The sequence below is a fragment of the Tamandua tetradactyla genome, chromosome X (assembly GCF_023851605.1).
Source record: "Tamandua tetradactyla isolate mTamTet1 chromosome X, mTamTet1.pri, whole genome shotgun sequence".
Classification (NCBI taxonomy): Eukaryota; Metazoa; Chordata; class Mammalia; order Pilosa; family Myrmecophagidae; genus Tamandua; species Tamandua tetradactyla.
The window spans coordinates 78,516,790-78,539,484 of NC_135353.1; the positions used below are offsets into that span (position 1 = coordinate 78,516,790).

At 37.7% G+C, this 22,695-nt stretch overlaps 1 protein-coding gene across 5 annotated transcripts in view; it reads right to left on the minus strand.

Annotated features, from left to right (window-relative positions):
• DIAPH2 (diaphanous related formin 2) overlaps positions 1–18,157 on the minus strand; it is a 997,375-nt gene extending 979,218 nt beyond the window's left edge. For 4 of the 5 annotated variants that reach the window (XM_077145442.1, XM_077145438.1, XM_077145440.1 and 1 more), the window contains exon 1: positions 17,637–18,157. In XM_077145442.1, coding sequence (XP_077001557.1) covers positions 17,637–17,765 — 129 coding nt within the window. In that variant the 5' untranslated portion in view covers positions 17,766–18,157. The remainder of the gene's footprint in view (positions 1–17,636) is intronic. The other variant, XM_077145441.1, reaches the window with a different exon arrangement.
• Between the last annotated feature and the right edge of the window lie 4,538 nt (positions 18,158–22,695).

The window sequence follows — 22,695 nt, forward strand, 5'->3', positions numbered from 1 at the left end:
ATTTTAAATGTTATTTCACATTATAATTCAATTTTAGTGTAAGAACGAGATATGAACACAGATTAACACATACTTTGATATCCAGGGTATATAACTTCAGATAAGGACAAATTTTCATTCCCCTGGCTCTTATCTTGAATTCACTTGGAACTCTGTTCCTAATTGACCCATCTTAAAAGCTGTAGCAATAAAACTCAGTTGAAAGTATCTCAATACAAATCCTACTTGTTTATGAAGATTTTCTTAAGTAGTGGTCTTGAATTCAAATCAAAACCTTAACACTTTACCACACTTGAGAGCAGTATTTCCTCCACTGTCACATGAAAATGAAAAAATAAAAATCATGACGACACTTTAATGAGGATAATTTTACATAGTTGTGTATGTCATAAACCTTGCAGCTTCTCTTGGAGTATTTCAGGAACTGTAATTCAACCTTGACACAACATGTGTTCAATATATCAACAGCAGCCTTGTATACGCTAAGCTTCCTGACCTTTAGAGCAAAATCTATTTGTAAAAAAAAGAAAGCAACTTTAAATTTAGAGGCAGAGATAACAGAATAGTAAGCTGGAAGCAAGAGCCAATTAAGCAGCTAGAAAACTGAAAGTTAGCTAAGTGCACACTATTTACAGTACATGTTTAATTTCACAGGTTCAAAGTTGTTGAATTAAAGCATGCCAAAAGGTATTAAAATTAATAGATGCCATTATATTTACACTACAACACTACAAACAGGTTGTGGTGCTTTGACAAAAGATTCCAGACTTCATGAAATTTCCAATTATAAAAAGTCTAAAGTAAGGTCTGATCTTATCACTCCCCTGCTCAAATATTCTACATGGGTTACAGAATGAAAGCCAAACTCTTTAGCTAAGCATTCAATGCTCACCATGATTGAGCTGCAATCTCCCTATCCAAACTGACTTGCTACTACTCTCATACATACAACCAGCTTCACTGGGTCACTCACAGTGTGCGCACTATAGGGAATGCCCTTTCTCAACTCCCTATCATTACCTCTTAGAAAAAATATATATTTGCACTTTAAGACTCTTCTATTGCCAATATCTCCATGAATTCATCCTAAATTAGAATTAATGTCATCTGGGTTCCAATAGTATCTTTTACCACTACAGTAGCACTTATCATATTTAGCACATTTTCACCTTGCACAATAAGTTTATACATATATGATTCTCCAACTCTTTCTTCCTAGAGGGCATGTGTTATTTTAGTGCCCTATGCTTAGCACAGTACTGGTGTGAGTTTCTCTGAAACATTTATTAAATTAGATTAAGTATTAAACAAGAAGAATTTCAGAGCTAGACCCTTTCTAGCTGAGTAGCTTAACCAAATCCTCAGGAGTAAAACTTGCCATATATAGCTACAAATTAGATGTTTGTAGTCAACTCCAGCCAACTTCCTAAGCCCTATTACTAAATCACATAAAGATGAAATAGGTTAAAAAACATTTATCAGACTCCTAACAGGGTTTGAGACAGAAGAAAAAATAAAATGAAAATATATTCTACTTCATTTCTGAATGGTAAATATAGTATTTCATTTCTGAGATAGCAACATGCATTTTGAAATCAGAATCAGTTAACCTCTATGAGACTCATTCCCCTTATTTGCAAAATGTAGGAAATAACTACACCTACCATCAGCATTTCTGATAAAAGTTCATTAAGATATGATGTAAAGTTACCAGAACAATGCTTGAAACTTTGTAGGGGCTTAATAAATTTAAGTTCCCTCTCTCCATTCTACTTCCAAGTTTGTGAAAAATGTTCCATATGATCACCCAAATTCAACTACAAAGCAGGTTCTCAATCACAGACTGCCCTCCAGGATCTTAACATTTTAAAGAAATGGCCCTAAATAAACAAACAAATCTGTCTTTATATGACCTGTAAACTTGTGTGCATGATCTTCCCTCTATTGGGAATGCCCTCCTTTTCTACCTTACAAAACTATTCTTCATTCTGCAAGACCCAGATCAAAGGTTACTGCTATGAAGTCTTTATTCTCCCTTTCAAGGTCAGCATGTGGAATTTCCAAGAGCATTCCACTCACACTTATTTGTTATAGAATTTGCTACTTCAATAGTAACAAGTAATATCTGTCCCTCTTTTTCTCACTATGCCAAGAGCTTCTCAAAAGTAAAATCTAAGTGTAGTTATATTTATACTCCCAGCATGATGCCTCAGACATAACAGGGATTTGATGTTATGTAGAATAATTATATACTGTAGCTTACATTTATAATAAACACAACTGTTAATATGGTCATGCTGCAGAATGAGCTGGCTCTCTGCGGGAAACAGAAGGTTAAAGGAGAATGATTGATCATGTCACTTTCAATCGAGCAATAAAGATTTTATGAGTTCTATGAGGAAATAGAGGGAAAATACTTAGAATTCACTGTGAAGAGAAAAAAGGACAAAAGGGTATTGCAAGAAGATGGAGCAATGGCAGCTAACAGGTGCACTTAAATAAATTAAGAAGTAAAAAGAAAAGATAGGAAGGTAGAACTGGGTAGCTTAATATAGGCCTAAATATAAAAGTAAGCTTGTCCCTGAAGAGTTGGCTGAGAAGTAGTCACTGAGTTTCACTGCTCAAATAGGAAAGTTAACCTTGATTCAATTGGACAGAAATCATAAAAGTCAATAACTGATATTATAGTAATGTGGTCTGGTGGTAAATGAGGCAAGAGTAAACCTTAACGTGAAATGTAAACTTAGTAAATACTGTGCCTATGTGCGTGTGTTTTGGGGGGGGGGGGGGAATCAAGCTGATTTTCATTTGCCATGAAAAGAGAAAGAATATTAAATTATAACGTATTCCAGGTTTCAGAAGAGAAATGACTCTTAGATAAATTATTCAACAAGTGTATGCTGTTTTTAGCAAGAAGTACATCCAAGTTGGAAGATACCTTTCAGCAAACAATGATACAGAATTGAACTGAGATATCAAAGTAGGTAGAAAGGTTTGGCATCATCTGCATTCAGGTATTATTTAAAGAAGCAAATGATTGCCTGCAATTGTACGTGAAGAGCAGGTAAACAGTGAGCAACTTTTGAGATGGAAAGCTGGTACTTTTGATAGTCAACAAATCAAGAGGTAGAAGCCACCAGAGGAGACTACACTATGGAATCTAAAATCTCTACATATGCTAAATTTCAAGTGACCAACATCAAAACTTGTTGCAATATTAAGGAATTAATAGGTCGATAAATAGTTTTTAAAACTCTTTAGAATGATAACGAATATTTTCCGTAAAGGTCAGAAATGAGGTAAGTGATAAGAGCTTTACTTTACAACAACAAAGGCAGGTGTATAGTATAGTCCAGTCCCACAGATTTCCAGTTGAAGAAAGAAAGAAAATGAAAATTGGATTAATGGGAGTTAATGAAACAATGCTTCCTTGAAGACAGGAATGATCTGGGTTTGTCGCGATATAGAAGAAAAGATAGAATGGAGAATGAAGAATATCTAAGGATCCATAAGAATTTTTCACACTACGTAAATAAAGCATAGAAGATCTAAAACAGGGTTTCCCAACCTCAGCACTGTTGACATTTCAGACCAGATAATTCTTTGTGGTGGAAGGCTGTCCTGTCCATGGTAGGATATTTAGCAGCATCCCTAGCCTCTACCCATTCGATGCCAGTTGCACCCTCCCACAGTTGTGACAAACAAAAATGTCTACAGACTACCAAATGTCCCCAAGAAGGCAAAATCATCCCCTACTGAGAACCGCGGGTCCAAAGAAAAACAACACACTTTTGGTAACAAAGGAAAACTATACCCTTCCTTATATACTTGCTTATAGCGCAAAGCTCTTTGAGTTAGATGAGAGCTAAAACAAAAGAAGGACATCAACAACCAGAACCACACACGGAGGAAATATGAATCTGTAGGAATAAATAAGATACACACCTAGAAAAATAGGAATTTAAAATAATACATGGTTTGCTCAATTATCAGCTTTGTCAGTTATGTCTACACCATTATGAGAGTTCAAGATGTCCTTTACCTCTTACGTTCATACTGTCTTTCATAGTTCTGTGAACATAACAACATAGAAATTTTAACTCACTAAAGAAGAGTGATCATAACTATGAAATAGCCTAATTGCAGGCATACATTGATGTACTAATAATCTATTTTACCCATTACATTTTTTTTTAATTGAAAGATCCCTATTTTTGACAGGGAGATATGATGGTTAAGGCTGAGGGGACAAGAATTCAATCTACCTTATGCACTTCCGGATTATTCGGCACTTAAGTCCATAGTTTAGGGCTCTATTACTCATCACATGTCAATACAAAAATAGTTTGTCACAACACTTCTGCAGATTAATTAACAAGATAGCACTCAGCAGAATATACTACATTTGTATAGATGCCAATCTTTCAGCAAAGCAGACATGGGAAGCAGCAGGAGAAGGTAGGTGGTTCTTGGCACTTCCCTAAACAAGAAAGAATGCATACCATGTCCTCCTGTAACAGGAGATAGCATTCATTTTTCCAAAGCAATTTTCACACTGAAGTTCACAAACAGAAGAATGGGAAGAGAGAGGAGAGATATAAACTAAGAGATGAAGCAAGAAGTATGACTCATAACATTGCCTGTTCAGATGCTATGAAGATGGCAAAGATACAAAAGACAAAAAAAGAGAATTATGTGTAATCTGCAACAGTAGTTAAAGTACAGCAGGCCTTGTATTGACCCAGAAATTATTTAACAAAGGACAGACTACCAATCAAGTATTTTTAGAATTATGTTTATGTATCCCTAAAACTGAAAGTCCTATATCTCTCATTCTCATGGCTCGTTTCTAGCAAGTAGACAGATATCTGAGCCACTTCTCATAAGGAGGAAGTTGTTCTAGTTTACAGGCTGCCAGAATGTGATATACCATAAACAGAACAGCTCTTATAAGGGAGAATTCATTAAGTTGCAAGTTTAAGTTCTAAGGCCGTGAAAAAGTCTATAAAAATGTCCAAATTAAGGTACCAACAAGAGGTTACCTTCACTTAAAAAGACTGATGAGATTCACGGATTCTCTCTCAATTGAAAAGGCATAAGGGGAACACGGCGACATCTGCTAGCTTTCTCTCCAGGCTTCTTGTTTCAGGAAGCCCCCATGGGGGTGTATTTCTTCTTCACCTACAAAAGTCTCTGGTTCATGGATTCTGTGGCTCTGAAGCTTTTTCCAAAATGTTTCCTCTTTTAAAGGACTTCAGTAAATTAATCAAGCCCCACCTGGAATGGGTGGAGTCACATCTCCCTCTAATCAAGGTTAATACCCACAACTAAGTATGTCACATTTCCATGGAGATAATCTAATCAAGTTTCCAGTTTACAGTGCTAGATAGGGATTAAAAGAAACAGTTGCCTCCACAAGATGGACCAGGTTTAAAACATGGCTTTTCTAGGGCATACAATCCTTTCAAACCAGCACAACAGTGATTCCAAGAATTTAAACTTTTGAATATCAGTGGCACTAACATAAATGGCTTGTGAACTCTGTCTTCTAAATTATATATATACATCTAGGCCAGGTCCAACCAGTCGAGGACCACTAGGTCTCCAGATAAATTTAGAGCTATTCTGAAGTTTGGGGTCTGTTCTAGTTTGCTAGGCTGCTGAAAGCAGATACCATAAAATGGGTTGGCTTTTAACAATGGGAATTTATTTGCTCACAAACTTACAGCTTTGAGGCCATGAAAATGTCTAAATCAAGGCATCATCAAGATGATGCTTTCTTTCTGAAGACTGGTGATCCTGGACTCCTTTGTCACATGGCAAGGCACAGGGCGGCATGTGCTCCTCTCTCCCTTCCCTTCCAGGTTTCCTTACTTTCATCTGCTTGCTTCCCAGGCTTCCTCTTTGTTACCTCTTTGTGTATTGATCCCATTTATAAAAGACTTCCAGTAAAAGAATTAAGACCCACCCAGGCCCTTGAGCTAGCCTAAGGGTTCAGGGTCCTATGGGAGCCTCTGTAAATTGTATGTCAATGAGTGCGTTCAACCCAGCTTGTCTCACTCCTTCCACAGTGTGACTACAGCTACAGAGATCTGTTCCCACTGGGACAGCTGCAGATACTGTCCTGCCTGCATCTCCTACCTCCACTGTGCCCAACCCTGTGGACTCTGCCCATTTCTGAAGGGCCTCTTGTAAATATGTATATTCTCAGGCCAGGCCAGTGGGTAGCTGCCTGGGCCCATTTTTCATGTGCTGACTTGTACAATTACCTTTTCAAAGGTACTTGAATAATAATGAAATAAAACAAGTTTAACCTTAAAAAAAAAAAAGACCTACTAGGGCCACACCTTAACTTAAGTAACCTAATGAAAAGGTCCTACTTACAGTAACTTTATGACCAGAGGAATGGATTAGTTTTAAGAACATGATTTTCTGAGGTACATACAGTTTAAAACAACCACAGGGTCTTGGGCAGTATAGAAAACCATGGTTGAAAACCTAGATTTTATAGTAAGAACAGTCATGAATTCCAAAATCACCACTGTATATCCTTAGACAAGTGACTTATCTGTTCTAAGCCCTTTTTCTCACCTACAAAATGATTGTTGTAAGGATCAAACTAGTTGATACTGATAGGGGAGGCAATCCACTCTGTACCTTGAGCATTCCTGCACATTACTGCCGGGTATACAAAGACTGAAAAGGCCCTGAAAGCACTTTACCCAAACCATTTCTCAGAGTTGTGTTTGTAGCAAGCAACCTTGGAGATGAAGTACAATATACCTCCCAAAGAGCAAGCTTGCTTCCGCCTACTATAAACACGGTGAATTCCCCAACCTCCTCTCCTCTAATGCAACCCACTGCATATATAGGCATCCATTGTGGCCCACCCCATGGGACTTTGGGACAATGGTGAATCAGTGTGTCTAGTTGATATTCTGGCTACTGTTTTTGCAATGAAACATAAACTGTCTTGTGTCTCTGTCCCAAGAGTCTTGAGTTTTCTGCAATCATGTGTAAAACAGTAACACATTAGCTTGTTAATAGGGCAAAATCGCAAACTCCTCACAATTCTAACTGGCACATCATAAGTGCCTAATAAATGGGAGCTATCAATTATGGTTATTATTGAGAATCACCTTTGGGCAGGCTTGAGTACTATATTTAGTCTCTGAACCAAGCCAACCACCCAAGTAGTAGCATAACCTACAGCTGAGCTGGTACTCTCTAGGGCTTAGTACATTGCCCATTTTTCAAACCAATGTTAAAAAAAAAATGCTGATGCAGTCTGTACTGGACTAGGCTAACTCAACCTCCAGAAATTGGATAAAAAAGGGAGCATTCAGCCTTAACTTTCATAATTGCCAATTTTTCATCTAACTAGGACCTTGGATGGCATGTATTTACTGTTAGAGCAGATTCATTACAGCTCTCAACAACCTTTGACTCCCACTATATCAGAGCTCAATGGAACCTTGCAGACCGTCTATGTTGACTCCCTTATTTTAGAGAATTAACTGACATGAAGAGAAAATAAATAAATTGTCTAAAGTTACATTTTTAAAAGCAGTCAGTTTACTTAAATGCAAAGTGTCATTCTGGCTACTGTGTTTCATATAGATCAGAATTTAAAACAAAAAAAAAAAAAAGAAATGCAATCAGCTTATTTTCTATATCTCTTTAAATTGCCAGAAATAAACTTTTTAAAAAGATTTCATAGGATCAGTTAGATACTCTATTTAGCTTATTTCAACTCTATAGTATACTAGTATAGTTCAACTCTATAGTATGCTATAAAAATACTTTTATTTATTCTATAAAGTAAAACAAGAGCCTGGAAAAACATGAAGTGGTAGTGCTAAGATCAAAAAATGCACATCAACATGGTTGGTGAAGAGTGGGTTGAAAATGCTTTTAAACAAATCTTTAAGTTCTGTAACTGATTTAACATCAAGTGGCCATCCTTCTGCAAGTTATTTCTGTTATCTGGCAATAGTATACACCATTAATGATATTCAGAGAAACCAGCCAAAGTGACAAGAAATAAGATGACCTTCAGTGTTAGAAGCACACAAGTGATAATAGATGATTTTTAGAAGGCGCAGAGATAAGGCACAGAGATTTGGAAAGCTGGAATTTGTAACAGTAACAGATCTTGATCCACAATTAGCTACAAAAGAACTAGAAAGAGGTTTGTGGAAAATTTGGCCCAGAACCTGCACAACCCCTACTTTAAAGTATAACTATTACTTCAGTTCCATTTTATACACAGATATGGTCACGTAAAAATTAGTATTTGGTATCAGGCCTACCCAGGTTATATAAAAATGGAAGATTTTGATCTCACAGAAATTCCACAAGAAAGACCATCTGAAAACAGTCTGATGAAGTAAGTACAGGCTGTACCAAAGAAGCCTAAGAATGTAGAGATTAGAGGTTATGGGTAAACCCTTCTTGAGTAAAACAAATATATGAAATTTCAAACCATCAATACGGATAAAATCCAGGCCATTTTAAATTTTTTGCATTGTAAAATTATTCTTCCCTTTAATAGCCTGTTTAAAGATCATTAGCTACTCATCAAATGGGAGTGGGGAGAAATGTAAGCTAATGCACTGCTAATGAAAAACAAGCTGTGAGGTCAGCCTAAGAAAATATTGTTTCCACTCACAAATGTTTTTTATGTACACACTGAATCTTCTAGAACACACTGATTTTATAATGTGAGGTCCTAGACTGCAGAGATTATTAGAGCAAATGCCTCTGCCAAATTTATTTTAACCCATCTTAATCTTCTAAAGGTTCTTGCCTTATATCATGAGCAATATAAATGAAAATATATTGAAGTTACAAATCAAACTTCAAAAAAAATGCAGTCATACCTGTATAATCTGTAACTATGTGAAGCACTGTGGAACAATAACATCAAGAAAATTCTTGGGCAGTATGCATAAATGGAGGAACATTAAGTTAGAAAAGGTCATCAACACGTTAAACCTGCAGCCATGTACAGGCCTTCAAGGACTGAATCCTTAAGGACTTCAATAATTCAAAAGCAAATGAAGTCAGGTTTAGAATAATATATTACATAGATACTCATTTTTTTATTCTTATTTCAGAATGAGTGACAAATGGAAAATTATTATACTAAACAAGACATTAAACTATGCCCTGTTTCTTACTGAATTTCCTATCAGGTATGGGAATAAAATTCTGGTTTTAAATGCATCAGCTAGATCATATGATACTTTTGTGTCAATTGGAAAAAGTGCCACCACTACCTCTACCCCATCCCCATTCCCGGAAAACCCACCTGGACACATAAGTTTTGATGAGTGGCAAAAACTCCAAGGTCTCATGCCCTCAACCATTCATGATGAGCCTGGTCTCTATTACATATCCACTTTTATTAAAGTTGAAACTGTAACTATACAACCTGAACAGTCTTCTGATCTATATATAAAAAGCTTCCTGAACAGCTCTAGCCAGCATAATGTGCTATTGCACATTTAAGATTTTACCAGTGACTGATTTCAAAGCACATGAAACAATGCTCCCATAGCTTTCCCTCTCCTGGCAAAACAAAAGGAGAAAACTCCACCTCTTCTAACCACCCTAATTATCATTCATCTAACTGTACTAAGAAAAATTACCTACCTTATTAGGTAGGAAATGATCATCCTAGAATTTGTACAGTGGAAACAAACTACTAACCTAAACCTATTTAAGTCCAGAAACTTTGAGAGTATATACTTACTGCCTCCCTGCTCTCTGGAAACTGCTATCTGGAAAGTAGTGGTTACACAATTTCTTTAGTAAATCTGTGTAGAGTCTAGGCCATTTGCCCAAGTTGATTTCTCATACTTACCAACTCCACCCATCCCCAACTCCATTACCTAATTAGTGAAGCCTGGTTTTCAATTTTAGCACCACAAATGTCTAAATACTGGTTTTCAATGTTAACCCCACAAATGTCTATATAAGGGAACTTAATAGTTCAGAGTTCTCTGTAAATGTTTCCTCACATATTATCCAGATTCAGCAACCTAGAGTACATTGAAGTGCTACAAAACACAAGTACCTAATTGGCATTTGTTTTGAAATAAAACTAAAGCTAATAGCATAAACCTAGTTTTGTGCATGCATGTGTGTGCAAAGAATCACATGGATCCTTTATCTAAAGAACTCAAGAATACTTTTCCTTATCCAACTCTGTACAACATTCCTCCACAGGAAAATTCTTATCATAAGCTCCATCCTATTTTCACAAATTACAAAATGAAGAATGAGTGATTACCTAACTAGCAAATGAAGCCAAATGTTTTAATTTGATCTAATTTCTATAGTCCATAGTAGCTATTTCAAGGAGTATACCCACACTTTGGTACTCAACCTTTTCAGATACTTTCACAGAATTAAAACAGAAGTGAATTTAATCTGGGCTGATGTTTTCTCATAGCAGTTTATATAGAATAACGTTGAACAACATTTAGTTCAGTGATTTGTAGACTGATTAGCATTTAGATTAAAAATCTAATTTTTTAAGGCAACTGAAGATATTTGATTATGGATTGAGTGTTAAATGATACCAAGGAATTCTGTTAATTTTTAAAATGTGACAATGACACAGTGGTTTGTTTGTTTTAGAAGTCAGTAAATTTTAAAGTTCTATAATTAATTATGTAGCTATTTAAAATGATATGATATCAAGGATTTGCTTTAAAATATTTGAGCAGGGAAAAAATAAAGCAAATGTAGCAAAATGCAGATAATCATTGTATCAGGGTTATGGACATATATGGTGGTTTGTATTGTTCTCTCTACTTTTTCATGTTTGTAAATTTTCATAGGTTTTATAAAAAGTCACATTAACTACCATACATCATAAAGTAAAAATCTTATTTTATATATATTTGGAGACCAACAAATTAAGGGCAGATTAAAATTTCTCATAATTTTGACTGAATCTTCACCAAAATATGTAGATATCTATCACAGAACAGCAAATAGATTTTTTTAAAGGATTACAACCAAAATCTTTTCTCCCTTGGGTGAGCACCAGAACTGTCAGGTGATTGAGTTAATAGCCATTTGGGAATAATTCATTCATAAGTCTTGGATACCTACTTAGAAGTTTTTCACTTGAAGTAACCACCACTGTATAGAGCCCTAACAGAAGGAGAAACTGGTGGCAAATTTGCTGTTCCGTATTTGGTAGCAATGTAGTGTACCCTCCCTAAGTCAATATGGTAAAACCTTCATTAAACCAATCTCCTTATAAAAGATGATTTGGTAAGAATTTTATTTTCCACATTATTTTATATTTCCCCAGGCCACTTCAAATAAAACAATTATCAGGATTTAGTTAAGTGCTTGTTTAAACTACAGCAAGAGTATATTATTTGATATTGTGAATTACTGATTATATATGTAGAATGGAATGATCATAAGAATGTTTGAATTTGTTTGTTGTTACATTTTTTAAAAATTTAAAAATAAAATAAATAAATAGAGTATATCATTTATACTGACACAGATTGTGCCTGATCAGATAAATTAAGTTTTAAACTCACTATGAGCTACTAATTTCATTCTAATACCACCATTCATAATAAACACTATTTGAAACTTTATCTCAACCTTCACATATATGTGTCAATTTGGAGTTGCTTCCACGATGGGTGTCTTCCACAAGAAGTTCATTTGGGTATCAAGTATATAACCATATTTCAAATCACCTGACCATTATCTCAGTTTCTTCAGTTTTGAATAAAACTAAAGAATCAAACAGCTGGCAGAAAAAAAACTGGCCTCTTCTGCATGGCAGGCTGAATAAAGGAATAGTGAAAAGACAGGTCTTCAATAATAATCCCTATGGTGTTAGTGACACCCAGTAATATTTAATCAGATGTGCTGATCCACATAAATTAGCATATATTATGTGCATACTGCTTTCAAAATATCCTGTTATATACAGTGTTCTTTAAGACCAGATTGGAAAAGAATATGATCTTACTTCAATGACATGCAACTACTGTCAGAGCTCTTAGTACTTGGAATGAAATCTATGTAGGTTACAACTATAATTGTTTATAAGAGGAACAAAAGAGGGAAAGAGATTGACTAATTTTTCACTTTCAGAAGCCTTTAAACATAATGACTCAGTGCTATAGCTAACTTCTACAATAAAAGTGGTAGCTTTTAAACTTATCTCCAGTTCAGTCCCCTTAACAGTGCAATGACTAAGTTTCTTTATTTGTACAACACCAAAAAAATTGCCTGACAAGGCAGAATGTTATAGATATCTAATAAATGATTTATAACAAAAGCTTTACATGCCTCAAATTGATAAATCAAAAGAAAACGGTAGTCTGATTTTTTATAAAATTATTGTGAGAAAAAAGTTAAACATATCATATTCATTCAACAGAAAGAATTATTAGGAAACAGACAGAATGTATAATCCACCAAATGGACAAATGGAATCGGGGAAAGAGATTAAGAAACCAATCAACAAATGTATTATGGTACTTTGTACAATAATGTCAGAGCTATCAAATTGCAAGAAGGCAATTAAGCCATCCACCCACAATTGCATTTGATTCAGGTAATACAAAGCGTTAATAATAATACTTTGTATTTATATAGCAATACAGAATTTTCTAAATGCTTCCTCATTCATTACTGTATTTTATCTAAACCACCTTGAGAAGCAAATCAGGCAGGCAGAGTTATTTCCAGCTGGCAGATGTTAATCAAAGAACCCAAAATTCTAGTGTTTAAACAGCTCTTCAGAGAGCACAAGCAAATAAAACATAAAATGGAGACTAGAACCCAGATCTTTCGGCTCTCCATTCAGTGCTTTTTTGCCAATAACCTGAAGTCTCCCACTAGCAACAACAAAACGGTACTTGGCTCATCATTTTTGGTACTTTTTCTCTGCAGGAAAGTTCAGAATCTAAACAAATGAGGGGGAAGGGGAGTGCTCCCAGTCCTGCAGAAGTCTCCTGAATTTCAAAATAAGAGAAAAGACACAAAGGAATTTATAGATATGTTCATTTGATGAGGTATATGTAACTAAGACAAAAGTGGCACCTAAAAGTAAATGTTGATTTTTTTAAAGTTTCTTTTCAACAATTTATTCTCTCAGAATGCCTGGCCTATAGGGGAAAAAAATATCCCAGCTAATAATCATTTACTGAGTACTTTTTTAAAATTAATTTTTAAATTAAAAAAAATTACAAGAAAGAAACAAACATTCTTAACATACGCTCATACCGTTCTACATATATAATCAGTAATTCACAATATCATCACATTTACTGAGTACTTTTGCACCCAAGCACTGGCCAGTGATGTATTCAAGCATAGGCATAAAAGGAGACCCTTGCCCAGAAGCACTTTAGAGTCTTTGTAGAAACAAGATTAGCATATAATATCTAAAGCAACGATTGTTATAAGAATTCAGAATAAGGAGTCCTTAGTAAACTGAAGTAATCAGTGAAAGCTTAATGGGAGAATTTTGAGGTACGAGTTAAGCTGTCAAAGGTGGGTGAGATATGTAAAGGAGAAACAAGGCAGATATTTCAGATTTGGTGAAGACGTTCAGGGTAGGTGACAGGAAGGAGAGGCAATGGAGATAGCCCAAGGAAATAGCTGCTGAGAAATGGAGCTAATAAATGGATGAGCTAGTAAATGGATAAATGGATGAATGGGAACAGAACCCAGGCCTCTAACTCAAAACACCATGTTTTTTTATACCACTCTGCCCCTCCAAACTGGTATTTCCACCTCCATTCTAGTACCCCTCTCCAAGTATTTCTACATAGTACTAATTGTTTTTCTGAAAACAAATGTCATCAGATAATTTTCCTCATTTAAAATCCCTTCAGTGGTTTACTTTGACTTTCAGGAATTCGTTGAAACTCTTAACACAGCATACCAGGATCCATCAAGATCTAGACCATACGTATAACCTTTCAGCCATACACATCTATCCACAGCTCCCTCATTGGGCATGCTCTTTTATCTGTTTATGCTGTGCTTTCAACCTGGAACACCTTTCCCTCCACTTATTCACTTAACATCAATTTTTCAAGCTTTGGTAGAAATGTCACCCACTCTGGTGAGCCTTTCCTTACCACACTCAAACATCCAACAGATTTAGATGCACTTCATGATGTTTTTATAGACCCTTCCTAGGCATATTACTATTATAAATAATTACACTACTCCTTAATAATAAACTTGCCGGTGGCCCTCACAAGACCATGAGCATCTTTGTATTACCAATCCCTGGAATGGTGTCTACCATTTAGTAGGTGCTCAGTAAATTTGTGTTGCATTAATGAAATCCTTTTGTTCAGACCTTATCACTTAAAATTAAAACATGTTCAATCTATATCAACACTAGCCTCTCTCACTGGTAGAGTCACTGCCTTAAACATGTATTTCAAGACATAGCTTCTTCATAACACTTCTAGTGCTCTCTCCCTTACTCAACTTAACAAATTATATTCCATGGTTGACATCAAATTACCAATTAATCTAAAATTCATGCTGTTTGATGACATGCTACAATCTGGACCTAATCAGAAATTCACATAAAATCCAAAGCTCTACTACTAATGTATTGTTCAAAATGAGATGAGGGCAAGACAGTGTTGCCTTTTCTAAAAATAAAAATAGGGTCATTATGAGGATGCATATGTGAAGAAAGTTGAAATGAATTTCTTTACATTTCAATTTGATTACTCTTAAACAGAGGTTGTTAAAGTCTTGAAATGATACTCTTAAAAAATTCTCACCAAAACCCATCAAAGAAATTGAGAATCTAAATGAAAGCAGTTCTTCTCTATAGAAAATATGTGCTCTTCCAGTTTTCCAGAATTCTGAGGATGGAAATGAAAACCACCAAATCCCAAGTCTTATGTTTTATGAATCCACTACACTATAGCTATTGAGATAATGTTGCTACATAGTAGAAACTTTATCTTAGCTAATATTATATGGAGTTACATAAGCAACTCCTTTTTACCTTCAGACAAATTATCTTCAATATCAGTCACCCATGTGGTCAGTGCTATTTCCCTTCTCCTTTCCTCACTGCCTTTCTCCCCTCCTTAGTAACTTAAAGTGGAATCAGCTGAGTCATTTCCTTTACTCGATCCTTTTTAAGTCGATGGTTCTTCTTTAGTGAAGGAGGCCTTCACAAAGCTTATGGAAGCAATGGAGCCCAGAAAAATGAATGTACCTATATACACTCAAAAAATTTTAAGACAATATCAGGAGTTTAAGAACCCCTATCTCCCACAATCACCTACACAAACAATTTTCCATTACCACATGGCTTTTATAATCCCACCTCACAATGCCTTTACACACATACACTCTCTCTCTGTCTCTCTCAAGGTATGACAGTGATTTTTTTATTAACACAATACTCAAAATAAAATTTAGTCCAGGCAAAAATTTACCTTATTTGCAATATTTTAAGTTAAGAATTCGAGATCAATTCTTTCCTAAAAAGGCTTCAGAAAAGCACATTGAAAGCTTTCATGATAACACTAAAGACTGCATAAGAAATAAGACGATTCTCGTTGTTTGGTCGACTTACTTGTCTTAAATTGTGCTGTAATATCCTCCTAAATTTGTTTTTTATTAACTCTGACCCAGCTGTTTGCAAAATCATGTAAAGCTCAAAAGCTATGTTTGAGCAAAAAAGAAAGCTCATGTCAATATTAGCAAACTTGGATTCAAGTACTTGTTCTAGTATATCAAGCTATGTTCAACACTGAACAGTGAAGCTGGCTGGGAAATGAAAGTGATACCATCTCAAAACTATCTAGTTACCTTGTCAACACAAGTAAAATATAAAAGATGAAACAGGACAAATGGCCAAAGGGAAGGGAAGAATATAATCAAGGTGTTACTACTAACAGACAGAGATAAGTGCTTTTTCTTGACAGCACACTTAAAATTTCTTGCTGGAAGTACCAAACTATTAGTGGAAACTATTAGTTGACTTTAATTCTTACTTAAACTCATAATTGCTGATTAAACCACAATTTTACATTGAGCCCATTTAAAAATAAAAAAAAAAGGAAAGATGCTTACTCTTTAACCACAAACTGATAAACTGCAAAATCACAACATCAGAATCTGTAAATACCTTAAGCTTTGGTGATAAACTCATAAAACTTTTCTAAGTTTCAGGGCAGAGAGAGGACAGAGACCAAAAAGAGTAATGAAGTATTCATTAAACCTCTGCCAGCACAGACAAGTCACAATGAGCCTTCATTGAGTTTCTTCTACTTGTAAATGCTAGGGTAACAGGACACAACAAGTAATAAGTTCACAATTTTCCTCATGTTAAAATGGAATTGATGAGACTTCAACCTTCTGTCATTTTTATCTATCCCACCAAGTCCCTTCCCACATAAGGGAAGGCTATATGGTTCTCGAAATGATAACCTTTGATCACTGTTTTACAATAAGGACCGTCGATAACTGAAAGGCAAATATGAGGGAAGAGAAAGAAGTACAAACAAATACACAAAACGGTGAAATGCCATAAGAAAAGCTTTACTTATATGTTGCCGTTCCCCTCCCTATGTCTATCAAACTGTTGGTTAAAACTGAAAACTAGATTTGCAACATGTGGCTTGTGCTTCAAGTCTAGACTAAGAATCTTCAGAAATAATTATTTGAATTTGTGCTGGAAAATCCTTAACCTTGGGCCGCCAAAATTAGAAAGTTTACAAAAAGAGGAACTGAGTTTACTGATGAGCTGAAGAAACTCCAGTATTTCCCAATCTAATACCAGGCCCCATAGATTTCATTCCTCTGCACGTCAAGCCAGGGACAGGAAATGGACTGCTTCCACTGCTTCACACTATTAGGACGGTGAGACTTGCAGTCTGACTACTGTTTTTGAGCATGTTTGGTCAAATAAGTGGAAGAACGCTGTGACTATGCCTATTACACAGGACAGCTGATGATGGTACCTCAGCAAGCCTCCAACTCCCACGCTCCCTGCGCCCTTACAAAGAAATGTTACTTGGGAGAGCACATGGAGAGGCAAGGGGAGAAACGCACGTAGACGCCCCTTCTCTTAGATTTCTGGTCAAGTAGAAAGATTGAAGGCCTAAGTTGTTAAATTTTTGGTTAGCAAGGCTGTGGGTGGGCCGCCGAGTACCTGGATTAAAAAGGAGAGAGGTTCCTCTGCTCCTGACCCCTAGCATGAGGCAAAACAGTAATTGGCAGGAGGTGGGAGGGGAATGGAATCGCGCGAAGGTGGCTCACACTCACGCTCACAAGTTAGACAAACAACAAACCCTACCCAGTAAGCATTCCGGATCTCCCTAAATTGGGGTAGTGCTTTTTGGCCTGAGCGCACTGCCTCCCGGGCTGACACGAGTGAGAAAGGAGTTAAGTGTGTGGGGGGGTGCTCTTCCGCCCCCACGCCGCCTCAGTGCCTCGGCGTGGCCGCTCCTCTACAACGCGGCTTCCCGAGTTGCACAAGGAGGTTGCCGTCTCCCTTGGGAGGGGGCCGCGGGTCCCCCTGTGTTCACCAGCAGAAGGGTCCCGGGGCTCTCCCTGTCCTCAAGGCCAGCGGGGGCTGCGGGAGTACTCACCAATTTGGGTTTGTTTTTCGTTTCCTCTTCGTTGGCGGCCCGGTTCCCAGTGCTCCGCTTGTTGCTCCGGCCGGCACCGGCTTCCTCGCTGCTGCCTCCCGCTCCCGCCGCCGCCCCGGGCTGCTCCATCTTTCTCTGGCCTTGTCACCTGTACCCTAGAACCCTCAACTGAGGAAGCTCCACGGGACGCTCCCGCTGCCCGGCGCTGATTCGGCAGCACCTCTTCCTGTGTGGATTATGTATGGCTGGGGAACTGCCGTTTCAGGCCCCGGGAACTCCCGGCTGCAAAGCACCCCTGACGCAGCGCGCCGTAACCACTGCTCAGCGCTAGGATAAGCCCTGCCCCTGAGCAGCTGCAATTACCATGGTCGCCGCCCTCTGGGCGGTGTTTAGGGTGAAAGGAAAGTAGGTGCCTATCTCTTTAAGAGGCCCTCAACACACGTGATTCATCAAAGTACCCGCATTGAGTCGCCCCAACACAGAAAGCTGCTTCCTACTCCTGGTGCCAAGCTTGCCCCAGCTACTGAGCATGCCCAGCTCTGTATCTGGCGCCTAACCAGAGTACGTGAAGCTGCGGTTAAGCACTGATTTCACTTCCTAGTGGCCCAGCGTGAAATGGGAGGGAATTAGTCAAAAGAGAGGAGGGTCCATTTTAGAGACAGGGAAACTGAGGTCCAGGAAGAGTCAAGTGTAAATTTCACTGGCGGCTCTACCTGAATATCAGCTTCCACCAGGGTAAGCCAGAGCACCTTCCTTCCCAGAGGCCCTGCTGAGGGTGTGGCCTTGCTACATCCTGTGGGAGGGTTTGATTGGCAAGGCAACTGGCATTCTATAGGAAAACCACAGAAGCGCTGATTAATTGCCTCGATAGACTGTATAGGTCAAAGTGGAAAGAGTGGGTGCTCTCTGTTGCCATGATTGTGTTGCCACCAAAGAAATATAGTCGTTCCTTTATTCCCCTGCTGCTGGGTTGTTGCAGAAGAAGGCGCTCACAGCTTAATCCCGAGGGAGTGTTAAGGCTCTTTAGCCAATGCACCTTTATGAAGCTGACATTTATATTGAATGCCATTTTCCTGTTTCCCAAACTAGCTTAGATTTGGGAGTGAATATCATGCGTGTTAAAGCTCTATTTTAAATGTAAATCCCTAGACAAATGCTGGGTACTTTGGAGCCGCAGCAAACACCTCTCCATGTATTGTTAGTCTTTAGTCCTTGAGTTGTACCTAACATTTTGTCCTCAGGAAAAGGCCCAAGTTTTATTTCTTGCATTCTTTTGAGATGGGGCCCTTTGAAAATAAAGGTTACACTCAGGACATTAGAGAGGCAGGGCATGATTTGAATCAACCACCATCAGAGTATGAGAACATTTGCTAGAAGTGTAAATTCAGATACCAAATCTATAAACATGTCTATATGCTGTTACTCAGCCCTTCTCTTCTTCAGCCCAAATGCCCTATATGCAAAAGTAAAAAAAAAAAAAGAAAAATACTGAATCTAATTTGTATTTGAACATCTATATTGAGAATACATTAAGGTGGATTAGACCATGCTATATTTGTGATGAGGCAACTAACTTGGACAGTGGAGTGAAAAAGGACATTAGATGATCTTACACTGGTCTGAAACCAATCTTTTTAATCTCAGCTTTTTTATTGTCATTAACTTTAATCATGCAGGTGTGACTTCCCTACTCCAAAGGTTGTAAACTACCCAAGAACCTCAAAGGAGAAGGAATGCATACTTCCAGAGAGGTGGACAGGGAGCACTAAGGACAATGTTGCTTTGTTGAAGTTCCTATTTGACTTAAAATTTGATGTGTTCTTTTAATTTGGCTCCACACACACATACACAAACACACACACACAAAAACACACATACTTTACAGGAAATTACTTGTGCCCCCCCCTCCTGAAAAATTGAGTAGATGTGGATGTTGCAGAAAAATGTGACTTACTTATCCAATGCTTTCATGTAATTCCTCTTCGAGACATGTGGGTGTGGGCCTTAGCTGAGGATCCTTCAAGCTTAAACACTGCTTAATAATATGTTCAGTAGACATTTATTGAGCTCCTCGAGTATAACAGGTTGTTTCAGTTTGCTAAATGCTGCTGGAATGCAATACACCAGAAATGGAAAGACTATTAAAAAAGAGAATTTATTAAGCTACAAGTTTACACTGGTAAGGCCATAAAAATGTCCAAACTAAGGCATCCAGAGAAAGATACCTTGACTCAAGAAAGGCAATTGTCTGTCACATATGAAGGCACATAGCTGGTATCTGCTGGTCCTTATTCCTGGTTCCATTGGTTACAGCTTCTGATGCCAGAGGTTTCCTCTCTAAGCATCTGTGGGCCTTCACTTAGCTCCTCCGGGACACAACCCTTGGTTTTGGCTTGCTTAGCAACTCATGAGAAGGCACATGGTGACATCTGCTGGGTTCTCAATCTCCCAATGTCCATGACTAGGCATCTGCTCTCTCTTCAGCACTCCACACATCTCCAGTTGTCTGCATCTGTGTCAGCTCTGAAGCAACTCCAAAATGTTTCCCCTTTTAAAGGACTCCAGTAAACTAATCAAGAGCCACCTTGAATGGGCAAAGTCACATCTCCATCTAATCAAAAGGCTACACCCATAATTGGGCATGGCACATCTCTGTGGAAGTAATCTATCAAAAAGTTCACAACTACAATTGAGTAGGTCAATTTCCATGGAAATAATCTAATCAAAGGTTTCCACCCCACAATATTGAATCAGGATTAAAGTACATGGCTTTTCTGGGGTATGCAACTCTTTCAAACAGGCACACAGATGTTATACAGAATGCTGTGGGTTAGAAGGATGAAGATGACACAGTTTCTGCCCTTTAGAACCTCATAGTCTACTGGAAGAAGTAGACTATTATAAACCTGCATTATGCTATAACAGAAATGTGATCAGGGAGCCCATAAATCACATGAGAGGTAACTAACAGAGTGTCAGTGGTTCAGGGAAACCTTCCCAAAGGACATGATGTTTGAGTTGATCCTTGAGGCTCAGCCTTAGGCTGAAGCCTAAAGTAAGTAAATATTTGTTGTGAACCTACTAAGTGTTAGGTACTATGCCAGACATTGTGGGTATAATGGTAAACAAGACAGACTGGTCTGGTCTCCTGGAGCTTTAAGGTTATTAGGAAAGATATTAAACAAAAATCTGTTGAGCAATTATAATGCAAAGACGGGAAGCAAAGAGAATTCCAGGCTAAGGAAATGATGATAGCATATGCAAGGACCCAACGGTTAAGAAATTGGTGGTAGTAGTAATGGTGGTAGTGGTGCTGGTGGTGGTAATGGGTAGGAGGACTGTTGGAGAGAAGAAGCAGAAGAGACTGGTTTCAGAACATAAAGGTTCAAACTCATAGGTCTCATAGGTGTTGTTTTAAAAAAGGAGGTGTTAGGAGACCTAAAAATGCACTGATGTTTGTTTTAGTTCATTAATACTGCTCTAAATACAATACACCAGAAACAGGTTTTATAAAGAGAATTTGTTAAATTAAAAGTTTACAGTTCTAAGACTATAAAAATGTTCAAATAAGGCATACAGGGAAAGATACCTTGACTCAAAAAGGGCAGTGGGTCCAGAACCCCTCTGTCAGCTGGGAAGCCACATGACTAGCATCTGCTGGTCCTTTGGGTTTTGGATTTTAAAGAGTTCCTTGGGAGCATTTTCTTTCTATATCTCCAAATGTCTCTGCCTGTGTTGGCTCTGAAGCTTTTTCCAAAATTGTTCCCTCTTAAAGGATTCCAGTAAGCAACCTCACTTTGAATGGGTGGAAGCATATCTCCATGAAACCAGCTAATCAAAAGTTCCTGCCCACATTTGGGTGGATTACATCTCCATGGAAACAACTTAATCAAAAAGATCCCACCCAACAATATTGAATTTGGATTAAAGAACATGTTTTTCTGGGGCACACAACAGTTTCAAACCAGCACAATGTTATTTTAAATTTGGGTTTTACCATCCTCACAGCAGGCTAATCTACATTTGAAATCCAATTAGAGGTTGTGATGGTTTGAAGCTGTATGTACCCCAGAAAAACATGTTCTTTAATCCATTCCTTTAGGTGTGGGACCTTTGTAAATAAGACTTTTTGATAATGCTACTTCTGTTAAGGTGTAACAGAAGTAGGATGGGTCTTAATGATCTTATTGAGGTTTTATTAAACTTTATAAATGGAATGAAGTTCAGACAGAGAGAGAAGGCCATGGAAGCAAGAATATGAAATCAACAAAACCTGGAAGAGAAGGGAGAGACCAATAGATGCAACCATGGGCCTTGTCATGTGACAGAGGAGCCAAGGGAAGAAAGCATTGCCTTCATGATGGCTTGAATTGGACATTTTACAGACTCAAAACTGTAAACTAATAAATCCCCATTGTTTAAGCCAACCATTTCATGGTATTTGCTTAGCGCAGCCTAGGAAATTAAAACAGAGGTATATATGAAAGAACCATAACCTTTAATACAAAAAAATGAAAAAGTCCCTGATATGGCTTACATTTGACTGTATCATGTTTTTCTCAGCCCCTTCCTTGACAGCTGATGTTTGTTTTTCAGTGTTTTGCTATGGTTAATTTACACAGAAATTAAAAACAAACACAAAAGCTTTTCAGATATCAGAGTCATTGACATATTTTGGAAGCTTACACACCAAAGGAACCACTGCTCTCCCTCAAGGATGTTTTATCCACTGATTATGAGCCAGGCACCTCCCCACTTGCAGTGCAAAGGCTAATCTCACTGCACTTAGATTTCTCTACTTTTGCCTTCTTAGGATACACAGATAGGCTAGTGGTGGAGCTTTCCCTGAAGCTGAAGAAAGGAGATTACCAACCTCATTTGAGATATCAAAAATTAACGTTTCAACCACTGACCTGACCTGCAGTCTCTCTTCCAGCTTCTCATGAGCTTAACACCCAGACAACATTAAAAAGTAAGCCCCAGGAGAGATGAAAGATGAAAGGCTGGCTGGCTGGAACTTTCTTCAAACTGACCTTAGAGCTGTTCATTATGCCATAGG